This window comes from Urocitellus parryii, chromosome 2 (genome assembly GCF_045843805.1).
Source record: "Urocitellus parryii isolate mUroPar1 chromosome 2, mUroPar1.hap1, whole genome shotgun sequence".
NCBI classification, from domain to species: domain Eukaryota; kingdom Metazoa; phylum Chordata; class Mammalia; order Rodentia; family Sciuridae; genus Urocitellus; species Urocitellus parryii.
In genome coordinates this window covers 102283036-102305710 of record NC_135532.1, presented here as the reverse complement: position 1 = coordinate 102305710, position 22675 = coordinate 102283036, and the positions used below count along the sequence as shown (strand labels likewise).

At 44.7% G+C, this 22675-nt stretch overlaps 1 protein-coding gene and 1 long non-coding RNA gene across 2 annotated transcripts; one reads left to right on the top strand and one right to left on the bottom strand.

Annotated features, from left to right (window-relative positions):
* Positions 1-1646: 1646 nt before the first annotated feature.
* On the top strand, positions 1647-21409 carry Nme9 (NME/NM23 family member 9). Its single transcript, XM_077795283.1, has 11 exons — positions 1647-1705; positions 4779-4836; positions 9565-9668; positions 10535-10606; positions 12367-12483; positions 13905-13980; positions 16587-16669; positions 16935-17027; positions 17885-18039; positions 19148-19284; positions 21270-21409. Exons 1-11 carry the CDS (start codon positions 1673-1675, stop codon positions 21332-21334), a joined length of 993 nt encoding a protein of 330 aa, XP_077651409.1. The 5' UTR covers positions 1647-1672; the 3' UTR covers positions 21335-21409.
* LOC144253312 (uncharacterized) lies at positions 17101-19182 on the bottom strand. The gene is made up of 3 exons (XR_013343264.1): positions 19136-19182; positions 18615-18714; positions 17101-17800 (listed from the first exon to the last, which is right to left on the bottom strand). It is a non-coding gene; the product is annotated as an uncharacterized LOC144253312 (long non-coding RNA).
* Positions 21410-22675: the final 1266 nt, after the last annotated feature.

Below are 22675 nucleotides of genomic sequence, written 5' to 3'. Positions count from 1 at the left end.
TATCTATTAATAGATGAATAGATAAAGAAAATGTGGTAGATATACACAATGGAGTATTATTCAGCCATAAAGATAAATGAAATTATGTCACTTGCAGGAAAATGGATGGAAATTGAGAACATTATGTTATATGAAATAAGTCAAACTCAGAAAATCAAAATTTGTGTTCTCTTTCATGCATTGAAGAAGAAAAGGGAAAAGAAAGGTTAGGAGGGTAAATCTCATGAAGATTGGAGGGAGATCACTAGAGTGGTCCAGGAAAGGGAATAAGAGGAGGCAAAGGGGGAAAACGGAAATACAGGAGAATGATACTGACCAAATTGTTATATTGTGAGCAGGTATGAAAATGTAACAACAAATCCATTGTTATGTACAATTATAATGCGCCGATAAAAATAGGGACAAAAATACAACATTGGAACAACAACAAAAATGAAGAGGTTGTCTTTTTTTTTTTTTTTTAAACAGACAACACACAATTCAGCCTTGTTTTTTTGTTTGCTTTTTACAATATCCTAATTACGGGGCTGGGATTGTGGCTCAGCCGTAGAGCATTCATCTAGCACGTGTGAAGCCCTGGGTTCGATCCTCAGCACCATATAAAAATAAATCAAGAAAATAAAGATATTGTATCCAACTACAACTAAAAAATAAATATCAAAAAATCCCCAATATCCTAATTGGTGTAATTGAGACTGTTCACATTTAAAGTGATTATTTATTGAACTACTTGGGTTAATAACTACCCTGTTTGCAACTGCTTCATATTTGTATTTATTATACTTGACATTCATACTTAATTTTAAATTCATAATTTTATGTTATTTTATTTTTGTCTTCAAGAGAACCCTTTCAAACTCCCTCAAAACCTATCCTGCCTGGGACGCGTTATGCAAGTACATAATGGAAGAAAAGCATCACATCAGCTCAGGCCGGGGAGGAAGGATGCAGGGACCCAGCAATGCGATTCTAGGATGCACGCAAGGGTCAGGTCTTTGCCTCAAATCCGCCCGACATTGACATACGTACGCTCCAGCCAATGAGGGCCTTCCTAGAGCCTAACGCTGCCCTCAAGGGGCGGGACTCCCCCGTGCCACTCACGTACCGGGAGTGCGGCTAGGAGATTGCGCAAAGCCCCAGGAGGCGTGGCTGACGTGTCGGCGGCTTCTCGGGACGGCTGGGCGGGGTGCTGGGTTGCCAGGACGACCGTAGCGGGTTAGTAGCAGAGTCGTTTGGAGACTCCCGGCGCGTAGAGGACTGAGTACCGGTGGAGAGGTCGTTCGCAGTGGCCGCTTCCCGGTAGTACGTGGGGAACCGCGCGGACAACAGGATCCTCTCCTCCCCACCCCCTATTACCGCCCCCCCCCCCCAGCCCTCGGGTGTGTGACGGGCTGCTCCAGCTGAGCCCGGATCCGGGGTGGCGAAGGGGCTTCGCAGATCCCCAGAAAACCTCCTGGCGGGTCGCCCACTGTGGCCTGCAGGCTCCGCTCCCCTCAGGCGGTGTTCATTTGCTATCAGAGACTTGATTTGCTGCCACTTAGAAGCACCTTAAAAAGGGGGCGGGGGGCTTTGTGAAGAAGGCTCTGCGCATGCTGATTGGCACAGCGGTTATAGGGAGTCCGCTGCCAGAAGGGCCCAGACGGTAACAGGGCTTCGTCTTCTTTGCAGAACCATGGGCAGCAAGAAGAAGGAAATTGTTTTGCAGGTAAGCCTCCAGGGGCGCTAGCTTCTAGCACTTGGTTAGGGTTGGAGTGTGGTGTGGTGTGGAGGGGAGAGAAGGGGAGGGTGCAGTATGAAAGTTATGTTCTCTTTGCTAGCAGTATGTAACGGTATTCTAGAACTTGAGTTTTCTACCCTTATGTCTTAAAGTTAAAAAAAAATTATCTCGGACCCCTCGTGATGACAAACTTTTTATGCATAAATATATATAAACAAAATTGGGCAAAAGCTTTTTTGCTTATAGTGCATATACAACCGTAAGGACCCGAACATGCGTTATCACAAATCAAAACTAAGGAAAGATTACCCAGCATAATTCCCAGGTGATAGTTGAACTTCTTTGCTGAAACATGGAAACTTGCATGGAGAATATGATATAGATGATTTTGAGTTTGGGCATGGCTCTGTACCTCTGTGCTTTGTGCAGATTTCTCCATCACTGTTCTCTTCGCTTATTAACAATATGCTTTGAGATGTATTATGTGATGAGCATTTGTTATACAGAGTGCCTAACTTCATTTGCACTTAAGACAAGTGAAACTGTAAGTTTTTGTTACCTCTTATTTTCTTCTTGGTCCTGGACAGTAAGTATCGGGTGATTCTACAGCTATGGTAAAAACATGCATGCCTGGGCCCTGGAATTGGGAGAGAGTTCTTTGTCATAAGATCATTGAATGATCTGTAATATGGGTACATTTAAAAACAAGCTTTAGAATGTCTCATAAATCAACTGAACCCCAAAAGATACATGCTTAGGCTGCAGAAGCCAGATATACTTCTTGAAATTTTCTCTAAGTCAATTCTGTGATTTAAAATATATTACATAACTTCTCTGGGCTATGGCTTGCCCATCTGTGGGATGAGGGTGTGTGTGTGATATCCCTAAGGGTCTTCTGGCTTTGCTATTCTAGGACTCTGAAGGTGGGAATCTTCTGTCTGTAGTAGATTCTGAGCACCTTGCCCTCCCACTTTTTCTGTGTGTATCATTTTTTTTCAGCGTATATGAGTCCCATATCCTTTATATAAATGGGGAGGGGAGGAATACATAACTTGCAGAGTTGTAATGAGATTCTTTTGGAAGTTTCCAGATCAGTCTGAATGCTTTCTGTGGTTTCTCTGATGTTATTGGCCCGTATGATTATCATCTCATAGGTTTATGTCCTATATCCCCATTGGGGGTAATATGTTAGCAATATTATTTTTTCATGTGTATTCTTCAGAGCTCTAAGTACCATTTGCTGAGGAGAAGGGGGAGCAGCAGCCCCTCCCCACTCACACCAAGGAATCTGTGTATCACCTACGTATAAAGTAAACCTCTTGAAAGCAGTGCCTAGGGTCTGCCATCCTAGGAACCCTGTCCTCTCTCTGGGTTTCCTTCTGTGACTAAGAATCAGAAATGATAGGATGTTGAGGCAATCTGTTCAAAGGTGTTAACACATTTCCCATTATTTCTCTACTAAACGTGGGGCTTAGTGAAGTTCAAATAGTTTCTATTCTGTTCTCCTCCTGCCCTTCTTCTAGGGGTGAGATTCTTCAGCTACCCAGAGTCCTGGGCCCAGAGGTGATGTAGCTCATTCCATGACAGGAAGGGCCACAGAGAGTTTGCCAGTGACTTACAGTTGAGCCTCTGGGCGGGAGTGGGAGCTTTTCTGATCTCTCCTGTCATTTGCCCCAGGACTGTAGTTGTGCCTCCAGGATGACAGATGTTTAAGGCTCTTACCTCTTTTAAGGAAACCTACAGTATGATATTGTTCATATGCATTTTAAAGACACTAAGAAATTTTATATCCTGATTTTTTTTTGTCATAGAAACAAAAAGTCAGGAGTATGCTTTCTTAAAAAAAGAGACTTCTCACAGAGGACTTGCAGATGTTACATGATTCCTGCCCTTATTACAGATAATGTATCCTATCCTTTTATAGGAATACAGACTTTAGCATACTTGTATTAAAAAAATTTGTAATTTTCATGGTATTCCAATTATTAATTACAAGAGGAAAGAGAGTGGTTTTTTTAGTGCAGGAGTCTGAGAGTAGCACCTTGTTCTGGTGGTTAATCGGCAGATGGAAATTGTGTATCACCTGATTGGATGTAAGGAGAGGAACTCTCTTCAGCTTCTCTAATACTCCAACCAATCTAAAGATGTACCACCTGAACCTAATCAGCAGGAACTAGACACACCATTTTACAAAACAATTGGCATATAGTTTTTAAAAGTTTTGAGATTTTGAAAATAAAAGAGTTAAGAATTATTCTAGGTGAATTGATGCTAAGAGATTTGACTAGTGTGGGATTCTGATTACCTCCTTTGCTATCTAGGACATTATTGGGACAATTGGTAAAACTTTAATGGCATGTAAGGATTAAATGTAAGAGTATATCAGTGTTTTTCCCCCTGATGTTGATGATTTTATTGTGGATATATAGGATAATGTATTTGGGAATGATGGAATATCAGGCTAACAATCTCCTTTCAAATATCAACAAAGTATACCCTCACACATACTTTATAATGTACTTGCAAAATTTCTGTAAGTTTAAAATTGTTTCAAAGTAAAATACATTCTGTATACTTTATAAAAATGTCTACTATTAATGAAGAGGGATAATATGCACTTCTCCTTGAATTCCATGTCTAATATAAACCAGAACTCTTTTTAGATAAAAGAAAAAAGAAGTGAATGAATAGTAATAAATTCAACTCTTAATTATTTGTGATACTGAGTGAAAATATAAATTGCAAAAGGAAAGCTATAGTATTATACTGTTCATGTACATTTTAAAGACACCAAGAAATTTTATATACTGTTTCTGAAGAAATAACATGTAACATTTTTTAAAATGCTAATTATAATATATATCACTCTTAGTTTAGTGTTTTTTTTTTTTTTTTTTTTACCCTGGGGGAAAGAAACAGGAAGAAAGGGAAGGACTAAAGAAGATTGGGGAGAGAGAAAAACTTGAATGTATTTCTAAGTATTTTGGAGAAAAACAAAATTCATGAAATTGTTTCCCCATTTGTGCCCTCGGTGTTACAGCATTTGATTCTCTGAATTTAGGTCAACATCAGCACCCAGGAGCTTTGGGAAGAAATGCTGAGTTCCAAAGGACTAACTGGTAATTCAAAATAAAATATATTTTTTCAGATCCATTTTTTTCAAGAATGTTGATTGAAGTGTTGAGCCATAAAGAGAAGGCTGCAATAACCTTTTCCTATAACCTTGAGCCTCATAAACAGCCAGGTGCTTTCTTTGTGTCTGTGTGTACAGTAGTTCTCCCCTTGTCTGTGGTTTTGCTTTCTAGTTTCAGTTACCTGCAGTCAACCACAATTCAGAAACATTAAATGGAAAATTCCAGAAATAAACATTTCATAAATTTTAAAACATACACCATTCTGAATAGCATGATGGACTCTTACATCATCCCATGGGTTGATGGGACATGAATCATCATTTTGTTCAGTGAATCGACACTGTATATGCTACCTGCCCGTTAGTCTTTTGAGTATCCTGCTTAGTTATCCAAAAGACTGTCATGGTATTGAAGTGCTTATAAAATGTTGGGTACTATTTGAAGTATCAGGCATCCTCTAGGGGTTTTAGAACAAATTCCTGAGGAGAAAGATGGGTATTGTATTTATATCTGGCTTGAACATCATAAATTTGGTTCAGGAAATGAGTCAGTACTGTCAGAAAGCAGGGTTTCCTTATTTTAGAGCTGATTGTCATTCTCAGGGTTGTTTGGTATTCAGTTACAGAAACTTCTTCTAATTACCTGAGGCACAAAAGGAGAATGCATTAGAAGGAAAATGGGGATCTCTTGGAACTCTCAGATAGGAGGAAGAGCCAGGCATCATAAGGCACTGGAACCAGGAACAGCACAGTAATCACTAGGAAGTAGCATAGCCACTGCCCAGGGGCCTCCTTGTTCTTATCCTTCTTGTATCTGTCATCTGTTGCTGCCCAAAACTAGTGGTTTACAACCACAAACATTTATTGTCCCACAGTTTCTGTGAGTCAGAAATTCAGATGCAGCTTAGCTGGGTGCCTCTGGCTCAGGAGTACAGTTGTTGGAAGGTTTTAAAGCTCAATTTGGGGCAGATTGGCTTCTAAGCTTTTGGCCAAATTTAGAAGGTCCACTTCCAGGTCCACTCATGTGGCTGTTGGCAGGATTCAAATCCTCACTAGTTGTTGGCCAGAGACATCAATTTCTTGTTATCAGTTTCTCCATGAGACTGCTCAGGACATGGCAACTTGCTCCTTTAAAGCAGGGCTCTGGGAGCACATGTGATGGAAGTCAGTCCTTATTAACCTAATCTTGAAAGTGATATCCTCCTGCCCTCTTCTGATCACTAGAAACCCACTAGGTCCAGCCCAGGGAGTACCAAGAAGCTGATCTTTGGAGACATCTTAGAGGTTACTACCTCCCTCGCACTCATTATTCCTTTCTCTCCCTCTAGATATCTTTCTCCAGATTACCTCTGGGCTCTGTTATTCTCTGCATGTCTGCTTCTATCTGTTCTTATCCATGTCTCTGCACCCCATTTGGATGACTCTTCCACATGGGGAAGAGGACTCTTGTCCCTACTCCTTGGCATATCATGACTCATCTCAGCCTGTTGAGAGCTTTCTCCTTCCCAGACCCAGCTCCAAAGTAGCCTCCCTGGGTGAAATCTTTGCGGAAACTTTGTATGGTTCAGGAGCCCCTGGACTCTGTCAAGCCCCTCACCCCCATCCATGTGGGTGCCATTAGATTCTTAACACACAGCACTGGCACTCTCATCTCTCATCTATAGCCCACCTTCCCAGACCTGGGCCAAGTGGATGCTAAATAAATGCTGGTTTCATTGATCCATTTGTGTGGGTGTGAGTACTGCCACACGCTCCGATTTGAGGAATTATATAAAGCCTTTTCAATGTGCCAAGACTGAATTATTGTGTTCTGTCTGGGCAACTGGAACCCAACTCCAAGGTGAGACAACCACTGCTTGTTTCTTCAGCAGCAGTGATTTCCTGATAATTTCCTGCATGCCAGCTATCTTGCTAAGCACCAACACCATACCAAACACTGACTCTGCCAAGCCTGCTCTAATGCTCTAGGGCCTTGTAGGCAGCCAGGCTCCTCCTGGCCCCTGATCATCAGGCAGCTAGATGAAAACACACACACACACACACACACACACACACACACAGTATAGATGCTCGTTCTCCATGGGGCCAGCAGAAACTTGCTTCCAAGGTCAACAATGGTCTTGGGAGTCTTCCTGTGCTGGCTCTTTTGCACCTGCCTTCAAACATGCGAGTCTAGTCAGGTCACACGGTTCAGGCACTCTCATTATCTCTGCCCTTTCTTCCAGGGGTCTTCTCCATTTTGCTTCCTGCCATTAGGAGTCAACCTCCTAATGCCCTCTCCAGCGTCCCTCAGGCCCCACCTGACTATCTCCTAAGTTGGTGGAGTTTGTTCCCATGGCTCCTGCCAAGAGCCAAGGAGAATGAGAGGGGACTAGAAGCTGGTAGAAGTGGCAGGTGAACTGTCGATGCAAATACTGCCTGGGGATTTTAAGCTGATCCAGGCCCACTGTCTTTCTTTGCAGTAGAACCTGCCCTCCTAGTTTGACTCAAATGCTTTCTTGCCTCCGCCCACATCACCATAGAGTGTTGAAATCCAAACATTGGCCAATTGTGAGTCCTGTTCTCAAGCCCAGCGTCTGATCCCTCCACCTGGACACTGAGGAGGCCAAAGCCCCCTCTCTGCCCCTGCTCTCCTTCTGAGTGTCTGGTTACCTGTGCAATCTCTTGGTTAGCACCAGAAAACCAGCCCAACTAGAACTAGTTCAACATTCCCCATCCCTTCAACTCTCTCTCCAACTCCACCCAGGTCTTTTTCTGCCAGGCTCAGAGGTGGAGTCCCTTTCACACCCCTTGGTGTTCATCCACATCTCCACTTCCTTTTTCAGAGGTTGTGGTCCCCACCTCTTTGGCCTCTCACCCCACTGCAGCTCCTGTCTGGCTGCCTCCCCTCCCACCCAGCCTAGGTCTCACATTCTGTAAAATGCTGCTGCCTGCTGAGCCAGCCCTTGCTCTTGAACTGGCGTGTCTTCCTTCTTTCCAGGAGCAGCTGAAAGAACGCGTCCTGTGACCTGAGAGAGCCAGGCACAGTATTTGGTTCTGCTAGGTTAGGGATTGACTATGTCTCCTCTAAAACTCCAGTGTTGAAACTTAATGGCCAAAATGGTGGCATTAAGAAGTGGATCCCTGAGGGCTCTTCCCCTCAAGAATGGGATTGGCGCTTGATGGAGGGAGTTTGTCCCTCCTGTCCTTCACCTTCCAACACATGTGAACACAACAGCTTTCGCCAAAACTGCCAGTCTTGGTCTTGGCCTTCTTATATTCCAAAATTGTGAGAAACAGCTGTCTGTTGTTTATAAACCACCCTGTGTGGAATTCTTACCTTTGGCCAGCAGCTTCACCTCTATGAACTTTAGTTTCTTCATCTCTATCTTGGGATGATTCTCAACTCAGTGGGCTTTTTGAGAAAAAAGCAAAGCACAGATGCTTGCTTTGGCTCAAGAAAAGTTAGGTTCCTTTCCTCTCTGAAACTTACTGTGACTCCTTCCTTATGGCCACATAAATCCAGATGGAGGTCTTCAAGTTCACATTTCAGACTTCTCCAATGAGCCCCCACCACCATTTCCCATCACACAGGCCTGGGCAGGTCTGATAGGGCAGGCAGCCCAGGATCCCTGAATTCCCCCTGTGTGTGCCTAGCTGCCCAGGCTTTGCAGCATGCTTACTTCTCTACCCATGCATGGCCAGCATTTCTGCAATGCCCAGTACACCTGCCCTCCACCCAGAAGGATGCCTTCTCTGGCTAGTATAAAATGGTGTTAATGCTGTGCCACCAGAGTCTATGCTTAATTTTTGTCATGATAGTTTGTTAGAGTAATCATACTCACTTGATGTGAAAGTATGGAAATATAAATCTGCATTAAAAAATTAAAAATTGCATGCTATTAAAGCTGGTAGACCTAATAAATTATAAGCAATTTTTACACTATTTGCCTATAACTAGGTTATGGTAGCTGTTGAATGGAAATACCCACCTGTGTGGATTAGGCACAAACTCTTAAGTGGTGAGGCTCCTTGAAAACACTCCTCTACAATGTGGCCTCCAGTAAGTGACAGTCTAGCTCTTGCTGCTGCCTCCTGATTGGGCAGTTCCTGCATATATCTGGTACACAAGAGTTGGTTGAGCCTGCCTAGCCATGACACCCTCTATAGATCGGGATCAAAAAAGATAATGGAATCCAAGTTCCCATCTCATTCTCCAACAAGTTCTCTTTACAGGAGAAAAGTACTGATTTTATAAAATAAATTATTTTACTCAAAGCAAATGGCTTTTATCAATCAGGGAAAAGTTTAAAATTGTGTTTACTCTTGAGTAGGTAAGTCAATTATATGCTGACTGGTCACCCACAGTAACCTTCATGGCTCTTCTTTTGGAACAGATGGTTTCAGTCCAATTCAGATAATCATTGAGGGTCACCCTGTGCCAGGTTTGACCCTGAATGTAGCCTGAAAAATCTGTAAGGTAAAGAGGCCACTGTAAGAAAATTATTTTCTGCCATACTTTCTTCAATATGTTTTGAATTCAGAATACTGAGTTCATAAGAACAAGGGACAGTGGTTTCCATGCTCGCTCACAGTCTGATGGAATAAAAAACTCCTTTAACCATTAAGTATCCCTGCAAACAGATGAGACTTGAGGGCATTAGAATGTACGGGAATGGCTGTGCCTGTCTGGAGGGTAGGGTGCCTGCTGACCCTGCTTCTTGGCTCCTCACAGTTGTTGATGTCTACCAAGGCTGGTGTGGCCCCTGCAAACCTGTGGTAAGCCTCTTCCAGAAGATGAGGATTGAGGTTGGCTTGGACCTTCTGCACTTTGCATTAGTAAGATTCCCTCCAAACAAAAGGTCATAAAACACTGTTGACATTGTCATGATGCCTTCTAATTTCTCTAGATGTAGAGATCCTTACCCCTCCACCCCCTGCAGTCCTTTTGGCTCAGGCAGTCTCTTTATGCTGTGTGAAAGGAAGGAATCCATGTCACTCCTATGCATATACTCCTGGTCTCATGAACACTATTGATTGAAACATCACTTTCAGAGCACCATGTTTCAAGATTTCCAACCACTGTTTCATAAAGGGGACCTTATAGCAAATGCTTGCTTTGTTTCATGTGTGGAAATGGAAATAAATTTCAGAGAAGTGTGCAAGAGACACTGTTCATATGCTGCATGGGTTCAAGGTTCACAGACAGTGAAGACAGGAGATAATATAACATACACTGATCTCTCAAGAAGTTGGATTTCCAGGACTCTCCACTTGGGACTCAGTCTCTCCTTGGGACTCAGATTTGGTGCTTCTATAGGAAGGGTGTTGCTGATTGGCTCCCCTGGGGGATCTGTGGTGTCTACATACAGTGGGTTCATCAGACATCAAAGGCAATGTCTGAGGATTTTTCATGTCTGCTGTTGCCAGTCATGGCTGCAGAAGGACACCAGATGGTGGAGTTTCCTTGGACTGGTGGAGCAGCTGGGTGAGAGAAAGAGAAAGTCTTTTTCCTCCTCATTAGACTCTTTAAGGAAGTACACTTTTCACAATTACCAGTATGTTGACAGGACAGTTGTGATTAGAGTGAGCAGCAGGAGAGCAAGTTGGGCTTCACCTGGGGAGGTTGGTCACGGGGGGTATGGAGTTCCCAGGGCCCTGTGCCCAGGTCCAGTGGGTGCCTGCTGACAGTTTGTCTTCTTTAGGCAGAGGCAGATTGTCTTGATGTCCTCGAAAAATACCGAGGGAAGTGTGCGCCAACCTTTTTGTTTTATGCAGTAAGTACATCTGTAGAATAAGAACTATTTGATGGTTACAGATCATTAGCTTTCAAATAGATGCAACTCAATGTCATTATTCCCTCAGACCTGATGACACACACCATCCTGACCCTGTTTAGGACAGTGGCCTTCAGGTCATCCCTACTCCCCAGGAGAGAGAGGACACAGTTCTCTGGTGGTTACGGTTGGCTGGGGCAGCCATCCTGACTGGCCGTACTTGGGAAAGAATGAGTCACTCAAATACCCATGCTCCTTCTTGGCTCCTGTACACATTAGACTATGGATTCACTCTCAGAGCACAGGGTTTGAAGATTTCTATCCTCTGTTCATAAAGAGGAAATTTTAGCAAAAATGAATACTTCCTTATGGGGCAGACAAGCTCTGCATTCATCTTTTCAATCATAAAATGTGAAGAAACATGAGAGACTATTGAGGAAAGCTATATGGCACCGTGTTCTGACAATCTAATGTGGATGTCTCTGAGTGTGACATCCATAGCCCCACTCCATGCCCCTTAGGGCCCAATGTCAGATCTGGCTTCCCAGGTTGAGGCCAACTGCTATACCTGAAGGAAATGGAATAACAGGCTATTTCCAACCCAGTCCAGCCCCTCATTGTATTAAGAGAAAGTGGGATCTTCTCTCCCAGGGCTCCTGAGAGCCAGGCCAGGGTTGTTAGTTTGGAAAACGTAGGCCTCCTGGGCTTGTTACAGCCTTGCAAGTCTTACAAGTTGGGAAACATAACGAAACATTTGAGCTTCAGTTTTCGGTAGAGACTCAAGTTATACCATGAACTAAGATTGGGGCAAGGGAGGGATTAGTGGGAAGATCAGAGATGAGTGTCTGTGGCCACACCAGACGGAGCTCAAGCGCAGGAAGGGGATCATTTTCACAATGGTTTGGCTGTGTAAGTCCCTGGTGATGAAAGCATATAAACCATTCCTGGCTGGGTGGGAACACAAGCCTCAATCTCCAACTCTATTATGGGCCACTACAGGATGGCTGGAAATGTAAGGGAGCTCGCTTTACAAGGCCTTCCCTCTCTCCAGATTCACTCCTTTTGGGTACTGCATATAGAGACTCTTGTAAAGTGAAACAGAGAATTCAGGCTCACCCTAAACACACCTCCACTGTGAGGTCTTCCCTGACTACCCCAGCCAGTGTTGGGAATTCTTTCCCCAAGTTCCAAACACCTTATAAGTTCCCCTATTAAAGTGATTACCTTATCATAGCCTAATTGTCTATTTGGAATGATTACTCCATCCTTCATTCATTCAGTGACTATGTCTTTTCAAGTTTAGTGCCTATTCAAGTTTAGTGCCCCTCTGGGGCAGGGTGTGTGCCTCTGCCTGGGTGCTTGGCATAGTAAGTGCTCAATAAATATTTGTTAAAAAATAGGCTATATGTAAGTCACCCCCAACTTTTTGTGTACTGTTCCTCCTTTAACTAACTACCAGTTGCCCTGAAGGAAGCTTTGAAAGGAGGGGCACAAGGTGGAAGGTAGAGATCACAGCGAGAGATTATTTTAGAACTAAGAGCAGACCTGAGGAACTAAAGCAGATCTAAAGCAGACTTGACTTTACTGGGGAGGGCCCCAGAAGGTGGCAGAAGAAGTGAATATCCCATGTTGGAAACGGGTGGTAGAGGCTGTGGGCCTGGGGTCAATGGACTTTGACCCGGGCATACTCTTAAACACTCCCAATGTTGAAAGAGATTAACGTGTGAAGACGCTCTCATGAGGTGTGCGGTTTATTATAGGGAGGAGAACTGGTGGCTGTGGTCAGGGGAGCAAATGCTCCACTGCTGGAGAAGACCATCCTCGACCAACTGGAGGCTGAAAAGAAGGTGCTAGCTGAAGGCAGAGAACGGAAAGTGGTAAGTAGAGGTCACTTCCACAAACAACAAACTTATGTCTGCTTGTATGGGAAGCCAGCAGTCCCCCCACTCCCACCTTCACCTGATTTTCTTGGAGCTATGAGAGGAAAGTTTCATGAATGTCCCACATTGGATCTGTTCCTCACTGAGAGTGCACAATGCTGTGATATATCTGCATTTTGAAGCCTTTTAAAAGCTGTCCCCTTCAACCAGGACCCTTTAATTTCTTTTATTCATTTTTCTTTCACCCTCCACTTCAATTTTTAACCATTAGTTCAGAAAGGAAAATAAATTTACAGAATTGAGTAGTGGTATGTTAGTCAGATTTCTGTTACTATAACAAGATACTTGAAATAATCAACTTAAAAAGTGGAAAGGTTTATTTTGGCTCACAGTTTTAGGGGCTGGCTTCAGTCCATGATCAGTAGGGCATGTTGCTTTTGGACCTGTGGTTAGGCAGTACATTATGATGGAAACATGCAATGGAGGAAACTTTCCCTCACGAAGGCAGAGAAGAGACCATGTTGTCTCACAATTCCCTTCCAATGATCTAAGACCTCCCACTAGGCCCCTCCTCTTATAGATTCCACTACCTTCCAATAGCGCCAAGCTGAGGACCAAGCCTTCAACACCTGGGCTTTTGGGAGACACCTATCCAAATGATAACAAGGAAGAGTCTCCCACTCAGCCTTGGGGTAAAGTCTCTCTGGGTGACCCATAAACTCAAGTTCCTGAAGGTTTTATTTGTAATCCCCTTAATTTAGAAACCAAGCTGTCATTACTATAAAAACAGGATCAGCCTAGCTAGTGATTTTGATTACTTCCACAATAACACAGACTACACATTCTTCACAAATAATTGTCTGCTTTTGAAAACCAACACACAGTATTTCCAGGTGCTTTTGTAATCTGCTAAACTGCTCAAGTTTTCTTATTCAATTCCAAATAGCAAAGCTCTTTTTTAATGGAATGAATTAGCATTGAATCATATTTTTCCCCAAACCAGTTTTCTTCAAGAAAGAAATCTGCAAATGCTTCCATTCTTATATGCCTCTTCTGGGGAACAATGATCTCTCCCTCTACTTCTCTGCACTGTTTAGCCTATCACTTAACATTTACTTACAGTTTAATTCTTTCTCTTGCCAACTTTCTATTTTTCCTTAGTCTCTACTTAATGCTTATGAAAAGAGGCAAACTCTAACATTTAAGATCAGCATGAATTTCTTGGTCCTCTCTGTGACCCATCACCCTGCTACTAAAAAGGATCTTGTAAGTCTCCAGGACTTTCATCACCTTGCCCTTGCCACTAGTTCCACCTTTTGTAGCTTTATTTTTTTTTTGTCATTTCTGTAGGGTTTTGAAGGTCTTAGGGGTAATTTAAGTTGGCTAACTATTTTCTGTTCCTGACCAATTTGTACTAGATTAAAGATGAGGCTCTTTCTGATGAAGACGAATATTTTCTCCATGAAAGAAACGATGGAGAAGATGAGGATGTGGGTGAGTGCAGAACCAATGAGCAAGGCCAAAGGCAAAGGAGGTTCAGATCTGATGTGAGTAATCAGGTCATTGAGCTATCTGGACTCTGGCAATATTGACCATGAAATGTCTCCAGTCACCTGAGTTCAAATGTTCTGTGGTCAAATCTCCCTTCTGCCCTATAAAAGCATCTTGGCTACATTTCACAGCTTTCAGATCATGATTCAAATATAACAAGCATGGATTTCGTGGCAATCACCAGGCCTCTGTTAAGTGTTACATGGAGGGTAGAAGAATTGGTCATGCAAAGCAATAATGCTGGTGTTTCCTTGGTCGTTGGCTGATCTGGAAAGTTCGAGTTTCTATTAGAATCATCTCTTTCTCAAACATCAGAAAACCTTCCCTCCCCAGCTCTGCGCTCTTCTTCCCTTACTGCTGAAGCATCAACTCATTTTCACTCACGGGCAACTTGGCTGGCCAGTGAGGACAGCTGGGAGTTAGGTTACTGCTGGGAAGGCGTCTCTTGGTGGCAACTGAGATGCCAGGGAACCAGGATCAAGTTCAGGAACTGAGCTGATGACAAATGCAGGGTTTTTTTTTAATGTTTTATTCTAATTTGTTATATATGGCAGCAGAATGCATTACAATTCATGTTATACAAATAGAGCACGATTTTTCATATCTCTGGTTGTACACAAAAGCAGGTTTTTAAATTATTATTGCACAAAGTAGAGAGACTGTTTTTAAGTGTTTTTTGTTTGTTAAATAAGGCTATTTGGAGTTGTGGCTTAGGAAAGCAAAAAAACATCAAGTGCAAAAAGAAAATCAGCCATTTGATTCTGCAGGAAACATTCTTTGCCTCCTTTTTGCATTATCTCCTCTTTCTTTCTTCCTCCATGATTTCCTCCCAAGTCTCTCCAACCTGGAAAACCACACAAAACCTTGTCCTTGTCCTGAGCCGTCTCCTTCACAGCCAAGCTTCCTGAACTTTGTCCATACTCTTGGGGCCACCCCTCACCCTCCACTCGTGCTAGACCTGCTGCATTCTGGGTGTACCCATTGCTTCCTGAAAGGGTGCCCACAGGGGGCACTGGACCTCCTTGGTGCCAGGTCCATATTCTGTGGGATCTCCCTGCAGAGCAGGATGATATTCATAGCGTCTTCTTCTCGAAACTGTTCTCTCTTTTGGGCACTAAGGTATCATGACTCTTCTCCTTTTCCTTCACATCCCTGGCCCCTCCTCAGCATCTCCTTCATTGAGTTTCATTCCAGCTAGAGTTCTCCAGGGCCCTGCTTAGGCCTCTTCTCACTCTACCCTCCAGGTGGTCTTGTGAGTCAGCCAATGTATAACAGGATTTATTATAAAAGACTAAGTGCTCATAGCATGTTGGTAATCCCAGGAAAATTGACAGGTTTGATTGCTTAAAATGATTTATACTGTTGAGTTTCTGTCACTGTAACAAATACCTGAAATAATTGATTATATTATAAAGGTGAAATATTTATTTTGCTCACAGCTTGGGAGGATTCAGTCCATGACTGATTGGGCCTGCTACTTGTGGGCCTGTGGTAAGAGCACAGCATGGGAGGAGAGGGGCGCATCCTTCAAGGGCCCCACCAGGACCCCTCATATAGGTTCCACCATCAACCAATAGTGTCACAGACTAGGACCCAGACTTCACTTACCCACATGTATTTTCAGCACCTTATTCAGATTTCCAGAGCCAAAGGTCCTCTTTATATGTAGATATTGTTTTGTTTCACTGCAACATAATCAAGTATAAAGGTTGAGAAACAGAAAATAGATGAGGGGGGTATGCTGATCCTGTGGGGAGAGCAGGTAATACACCAAGGCCACAGAAGCAGGAGTGTGATGGAGATGGGCTTGTGGACAGACTTTGGTTTCCTTATAGACCTTTCCAGAACCTGGCCTAAGCAGTGGACTCTTTTCTTCTCATTGCTACATCTGATTGGACGGGTGGGCACTGACTGAAGGGCAGCCAACCCGTAGACTAGCCAGTGGGCTTTGGGTGGTGCCTTGGATCAAGAAGATGAGTTCACTGGTAGAGCACTGAAGCTGCAGTTTGGTAGCATGTGCTGGAGCTGGAAAGTCATGCTGATTCAGGACTTGGGGCAGCCATACTTACCACACGGCAGGAAAGGTTCAAAGAGGCAGAGACAAGGAGCCAGCAGAGCGGGGAATACGGCAGATAGCAGTTAGAGGCTCAGAGTCTTCAGGAGCTAATGGGAAGGGGTGAGGATTCCTGGGCCCGTGTTGTCTCTGCTCCAGCACCCTCTGTGCAACTCTGTTCCCAGTCCTACCCATTGAGTTGTTTCTGCCTTCCTGTTCCTAATTTCGCAGCAATCCTCTTACCTGTGTGTCCCCTGATCCAGGGACCAAGTACTGTCCCCCACAGCCCAGCTGAAGTTGAATTAGGTGGGTGCATCCACTAGAGTCAGGGTCTGCAGGGTAAGCAAAGAGGCCAGGGGAGAGAACCAGGAGCTCAAGCCTTGGCCTGGAACATGGTTTGCAATGGAACCTATGTAGAGGCTGCACTGTCCCCTCAAGTGGCCTCTTAGTGCCTCAAACACCAAAATCTGACTGCACATCCCCTGGCTTATTTCAGTATCATCAGAGGAGACCTGTACCTTGGCAATCATTAAGCCAGATGCAGTGGTCCATGGAAAGACTGATGAGATTATTATGAAGGTAAAGGGGAAACACTTACCAAGCACAACTGTCCTCATTTCCTCTCTGTTGGATAAGTAGGGATGGGGTAGCAGGCAGTGGATTCCTGCTGAGGAAAGGAGGATTCCATAGGGTTGGAACTCAAATCTGATTGGGACAGATGCTGGGGGAATGAGGGTCCTCACTGTTTTTAAAGTTGCTTATCTTTATTTTTTAAATTTCAACTAATTTAAATGCACATTTGGATTTGATTTACCCTTTCAGAATACTTATATATGTTCTATAGATCCAAGAAGCTGGGTTTGACATTCTAACAAACGAAGAGAGAACCATGACCGAGGCAGAAATGCGTCTTTTCTACCAACACAGAGCTGGAGAGGTCAGCTCATCTGCTCCCATATGCTTACCACGTTCTCCTCCTCCAACATTATGCCTATAGATTAACAGTAGTTTGAGAGATGATAGAACATTATGAAGGACAAGGATATGAATAGCAAGTGGGTCATGAATTTGCACTCAGAATCACAGTCATAGCTTTTATCAGTTCAAGGAAAAGATTTTGACACTAAGTAACAAAATAAAGAATTTACTAGATGGGTACTCTGTAGCTCACAGAATTAACAAAAAAAAAAAAAATGAACAAAGTGCTTGGAGAGAAAAGGAATGAAGGGAGCTCAGAAGCCAAAGCCTTACAACACAAAACTTAAGACAACCCAGATTCAGCTGCTTTCCATTTGCTTTTACTTCAGACTCACCTCCTTGGGAGTCTAGTTGACCTAGCAGAGGTCACAGCCCCTACCTCTCAGGTTAGAGGTGCGTTGGGGGTGCTAAGCATCATGGTTGTCAAAGTAGGACCAAATGAAATGGAGAAGAGCTGTTCCCCAAAGAGGAGCCAGAGCCTTGGTACTTGAAGAAAGAAGAAGGGTTGAGAAGCATCTCAAAACAACAAAACACTTAGTTACATCCTACCCCTTGGATTTGCAGCATCAACACAATTTCCATATATTTGGTCTTCAAGGCTCACCTTTCTGGGTTCTCTGGGGGTGGGGGGTCACTACCACCATCTTCCCCACAACAGGCAGAGGTGGCCAGGAAATGGCTAAGTGTCCACAGGCACACACCAGCAAGGCTGCTCACTGACTCCCTCTTATCCTGTGGGTAGGATGGATTCTCTGACCCTCTTCAGGCCCCAGTATACCCTGCCCCATGTCAACAGTTTTCCTTCCCTGTGCCCAGGAGGCATTTGAAAAGCTGGTACATCACATGTGCAGTGGACCGAGCCATCTCCTTATCCTCACCAGGACCAAGGACAGCAAGGATGTGATTACTGCCTGGCGAACCCTAATGGGGCCCCGTGACCCCTGTGTGGCCAGGAGAGAGCAGCCTGAAAGGTGATGTCAGCAGCTGTGGTCCTTCCGTCCATCTCAAAACCTCTACCCCACTTGGTGTTCGGTGCAGAATTGTGGGTAACGAAGCTCTCTGTTGACCAGGAGACCTCATCATTGTTATAAATTTAGGGGGACCCTGAGGCCATCCCCTTCTGATCCAGTGCCCAGTCTTTGCTGAGCACCCCTGTGAGCTGCCTCCTCCCCTCCTCTACCCTCTTCTAAAGGTTGCTGCTAGATTGGTCCAATGGTCCTTGGTCACCATTCTCTCTTCAGCCAGAGGGTCCCACCAAGTGCTTCCAGAATACAGATTTTGGGGCCCCATTCAAGCCTGTCAAGCCAGAGACACTGCCGTGTTGCCTGAGAAACTGCATTATAGACACAACCCCTTCCACCCAGGGTGTCCCAAGGCCCTGAAATCTGGAGTACCCTGCTCGCACACTGCTCTGAGTTGACTTGGCTTTCTCCTTGGCCCTGTGTGTCACCAATGCCAAATCTGCATGTCTTAGCCTTTGAAGCTGAGAGGACCAGACAACAGAAAGGAGCTTAGCAAGAAGCCAAGGAGCTGCAGTCAGACTTACAGTTGTGAGGGGCTGAGAGCATTCATATAAAGGCAGCTGGGCTAGTGAGAAAGCCTGGGGTGTCACTAAAGCAAGTCCTTCCGAGCCTCAGTTCTCTCATCTATAAAATGAGGATATAAGTAAAATAACCATCACTGGAGGACAGAGGCATTTAGAACACTGCTCGACACACAGGAAGTCCCAGCTAAATAGTTGTATCAAGTGCATGGTAGTAATATTGACCACATGGCAGCTCAGTGCTTACACAATTACACCTGTCTAAAATGGAAATACCAGGGTTTCCCCTGAGGGCTTTGGTGAACTGCAGGAGATTCTGCATGTAAAACACCCAGCTGGGGGTCCAGACCACTGCCAGGACCAAATGAATGTTGCCTACTGCTGTCTTCGCTATTGTTCTTGGTATCTCTACAAAGAAAGCAATTTCACAGAAATGCAGAGTGCTGATTTGTATCTGGAAATCATGTTGCCAGAAAGCAAGACATTTCTTTTCAAATGAAACAATTGTTTCTTTCACTTTTTACCGATGTCCCCAGTCTCCGGGCTCTGTATGGCACAGAGATGCCCTTCAACGCTGTCCATGGGAGCCGCGACCGAGAAGATGCCAGCAGAGAGCTGGCATTACTCTTCCCCAGTGTCAAGTTTTCAGATGAAGATGTGGAGGCCCCTCAGGGTAAGTCACCAAGGCAGTCTGTGGGAGACCAACCTCGGTGAATAGGAGTTTGTGACTAAGTGCTTGGGTGTGTGTGGAACTGGTAATCATTTGGTAACTAATTCAAAAAAATTCTGTTCTGAAAATATGGGTCATCAGGTAACTTGGATATGAATATTAAACTGTCTTATATTTTCATAGAGAAACAATGATGCCTTTCTGTACCTCACTACATCTTTAGTTTATCTTGGAATCCTATTTTCACTATAAAGGCATTTTGTATTTCTCTGTGAAAACCACTGGGAAGGTCTTAGCAACTTAGTGAAATCTCCTGCAAAAACCGGTGTTGCTCCTGCATGTCCCCTGTGCTCTGCCTCCCCCTTCCTGAATCCCTTAGTGGGCTGAGAAGCAAGGGCTGCAGGGGAGGGCCCTCTTCCTGGAGCCCACTGTGGCACGAGCTCCAGGTCATCTTCTCCATGAAGAGAACTCAGCCTCTGGGAAAGGCAGCCTGAGTCATCACCACCTCCAAATCTGGGTGAGAACCCCACAGGGTCCAGAGTGCATATGACAGCTCATGCCACCAGTGGAGGAATTGGCCAGGACTATTCCTGTGCCCAAGTTACATCTGCATTGAGCATGCAGTGAGGTGGAAGGAGCTGGGAATATCCACATGAATGCTCTGGGAAAAACCAAAGGACATGAAGGTCATTCTTGGAGAAGGCTGCGTGCAGATCTGAAGTGTAATAACCTATGTATGTCCAAATGTTTGGGTTTAACCCAAGGTATTTGGCTAAATGTTTGTTATGCTCATGGTTTCAAGGTCTCAAACCCAGCCACAACAGAAAGTGGACAGGGGCTGACCTGCACTGGCCCTTGTTGAGTCCTTGCCACTGCCCTGAGGTGACTATTCCCACTGGCAATTGAGGAACAGGCTGAGTGCACCTAGAGCCTAGGGAGTCTGAACCTGCAGGGAAGTGTGACTGTTGTGGATCAAAGACCCAAGCCACATCCAAGTACCTGTTACTCTCCAGTCATTCCCCGCTGGGGCCAGCGTTCCCAAGGACCTGGCCTGGGACGGCTTATGATGCATTTCCTATGTGTTCACAGTCATGGGACATCTTCATCCACCTAAGGGATGACTGGAGGCATGGAGGTGTCACTCAGAACTGAGAGGAGGGTGAACTCACTGGGGTGCTGGGGAGAGTATTGGGAGATGTCAAACCTCACTTTGGCCCCAGGTGATATTGAGCAAAGGGGATAGTTCCAGAAGGAACAGCCCACCACTTTGAAGCTACCTGATTGGAATGCTGCTCCTCTGCTTATTTGTTTTGATGTGTCTCATCTTCTCAATTCTGGGGAGCAGCATGTGCCTTCACTTACCCAGCATTTCTGCTAAGAAAGCATGGGGGCGGGGGACAAAGGTTCAGGACACGATGATACTGTATTTGAATCCTGGCTCTACTATTCATCAGCTAAATAACTTCTGGAAAATTACTTACCTTTTCTGGGCCTCAGTTTCTTCATCTGTGAAAATGGAGAGATAATGATATGCCCATTATAACCCCAAACTAATAACATGGTTTGGGCCCTACTGTTGAAAGCCATTGCATTCCCATGACCTTGTGATGCCTCTGAATGGAGACGTGCAAGCCCCCAGTGCAAACCAGCATCTGTCCTGGGCCCCTGCATCAAACAATAAGCCCAGCAGAGCTGTCAGAAAAGTGGGATCTACTGTTCCAGAGCCCTGGGCACACCTCCACAGAAATGTTGCAGAGACAGGATGTAAAGCTTAACCTGGTGACATATCTTAAGTACTCAACAGATGTTACTCGTTTTCCTAGTTCTTTAATTCTAAGACATATTGGGACCCCTCTGCTGACCTCTTAGCCTGACACCTAGCTTGGTCCTCAGTGATATGGTAGCTATTCCTTTCCCTGTTTCTTTACAGATGGTGGGTGGGGCAGGGTTGGCTTCACAAGTCTTGCAGAACATCTGTCATCCCACAGGCACTGAAACCAAAGGAGCACCATGCGCCATGGAGGTGCTTTGCATCCCTGAGGACATGGACTGAGATGCTGTGCTGCTCTTCTGAGCATATGACCAAGGGCAAGGCCACAGGGCCACGAGATGTCAGTACACTGGAGCCTGCCTGGAAGGAACCTCAGAATAGGAACATGCTTTTATAAGCACCGATGCTTCCTTGTTTACCTGTCTTTTGTGGAAATAAAAAATAGCATATACTTTCTCCTTATTAAACAGTATATAGAACACATTCTCCCATATCCTGTCATCAGGTTTTAAAAAACAAATAGGCATCGGTTACTGTACTCTGGTGTCATCTTAGAGGATACTGAGCCACATGGGGGCAGTGTCTTCCTAAGAGTAAACCTCCTTTATGGTTAAACCATTTTAGATCCCAACCTGGTAACTATGGACTTAAAAGTAGTGCAACAAGCCAGGGTCTGACAAAGGCAGCTTCCCAATGTGGGGTCAGGTGTCAATTGGCTTTGGCGGGGCCTCCTGCTTCCTGTCCAAATCATGCATGGCCATTCAGTGGTGCCTGATCTGCCCACCTGAGGTTCTCCATGCGTCAGAGCACATTCATCGGCAATACTTGGAAGTTACACGTGGAACCAGAGTTCACCCAGTTTACTTGATATCTCCCTCCCCAGTTCTTTGGCTTCTGATTTGGCTAAAGCCTAATTTCAGACTTTAGAGCTCTGAGTGGGGCCCCAGGTTGCCTTCCACTGAACTGCCTGGGTTAGCTGTCTCTCCAGGTTCTTCCTTTGAAGGATGCAGGGTTTTAGTAAAAAGTAACTATTAGCTTTCCAGCAAATATTCCCACTCCCTCTTACCAGCTTGTTCTCAGGCTATTTTAAGTTCACCAAGTGCAGGCATCCTCTGTCTTTTCTGAGGAAAAGGCTGTATTGTTTAAAACCAAGAGGAAAATGCCAGCAATCTCATTTGCTGGTTTCCCCCAGAGGAGTCCACTCTTCCAACTTAAAGAAGTTCTTTACATGGGCAGTTGGCTCCCAGAAGACAGCTCTTCACAGGGACATTACATTTCCTGTCAGCCTAGTGTGAAACTGTGCTGGTTCTGGAGAGAAATGGACAAGCCTGGCCTGAAGAACTACGGCCTGAGACACTGGATTGACCCTACTGTTGAAGGCCATTGCATTCCCATGACCTTGTGCTGCCTCTGAATGGAGACGTGCAAGCCCCCAGTGCAAACCAGCATCTGTCCTGGGCCTCTGCATCAAACAATAAGCCCAGCAGAGCTGTCAGAAAAGTGGGATCTACTGTTCCAGAGCCCTGGGCACACTGCTCACCATGGGGCTGTGCTCTTCCTTTGTACATGGGCTCAAGTCTGTGCCCATGACAGAGCTGGCAAGACTTGGAGTACAAAAGTCAT

Excerpts from the sequence above, each read along its gene's own strand:
- Nme9 (XM_077795283.1), top strand. The coding sequence starts at position 1,673 with ATGGGCAGCAAGAAGAAGGAAATTGTTTTGCAG. Across the intron at positions 9,669-10,534 it reads ACCTTCTGCACTTTGCATTA|GCAGAGGCAGATTGTCTTGA; the intron begins GTAAGATTCCCT and ends TGTCTTCTTTAG. Across the intron at positions 17,028-17,884 it reads ACCAACACAGAGCTGGAGAG|GAGGCATTTGAAAAGCTGGT; the intron begins GTCAGCTCATCT and ends CCCTGTGCCCAG.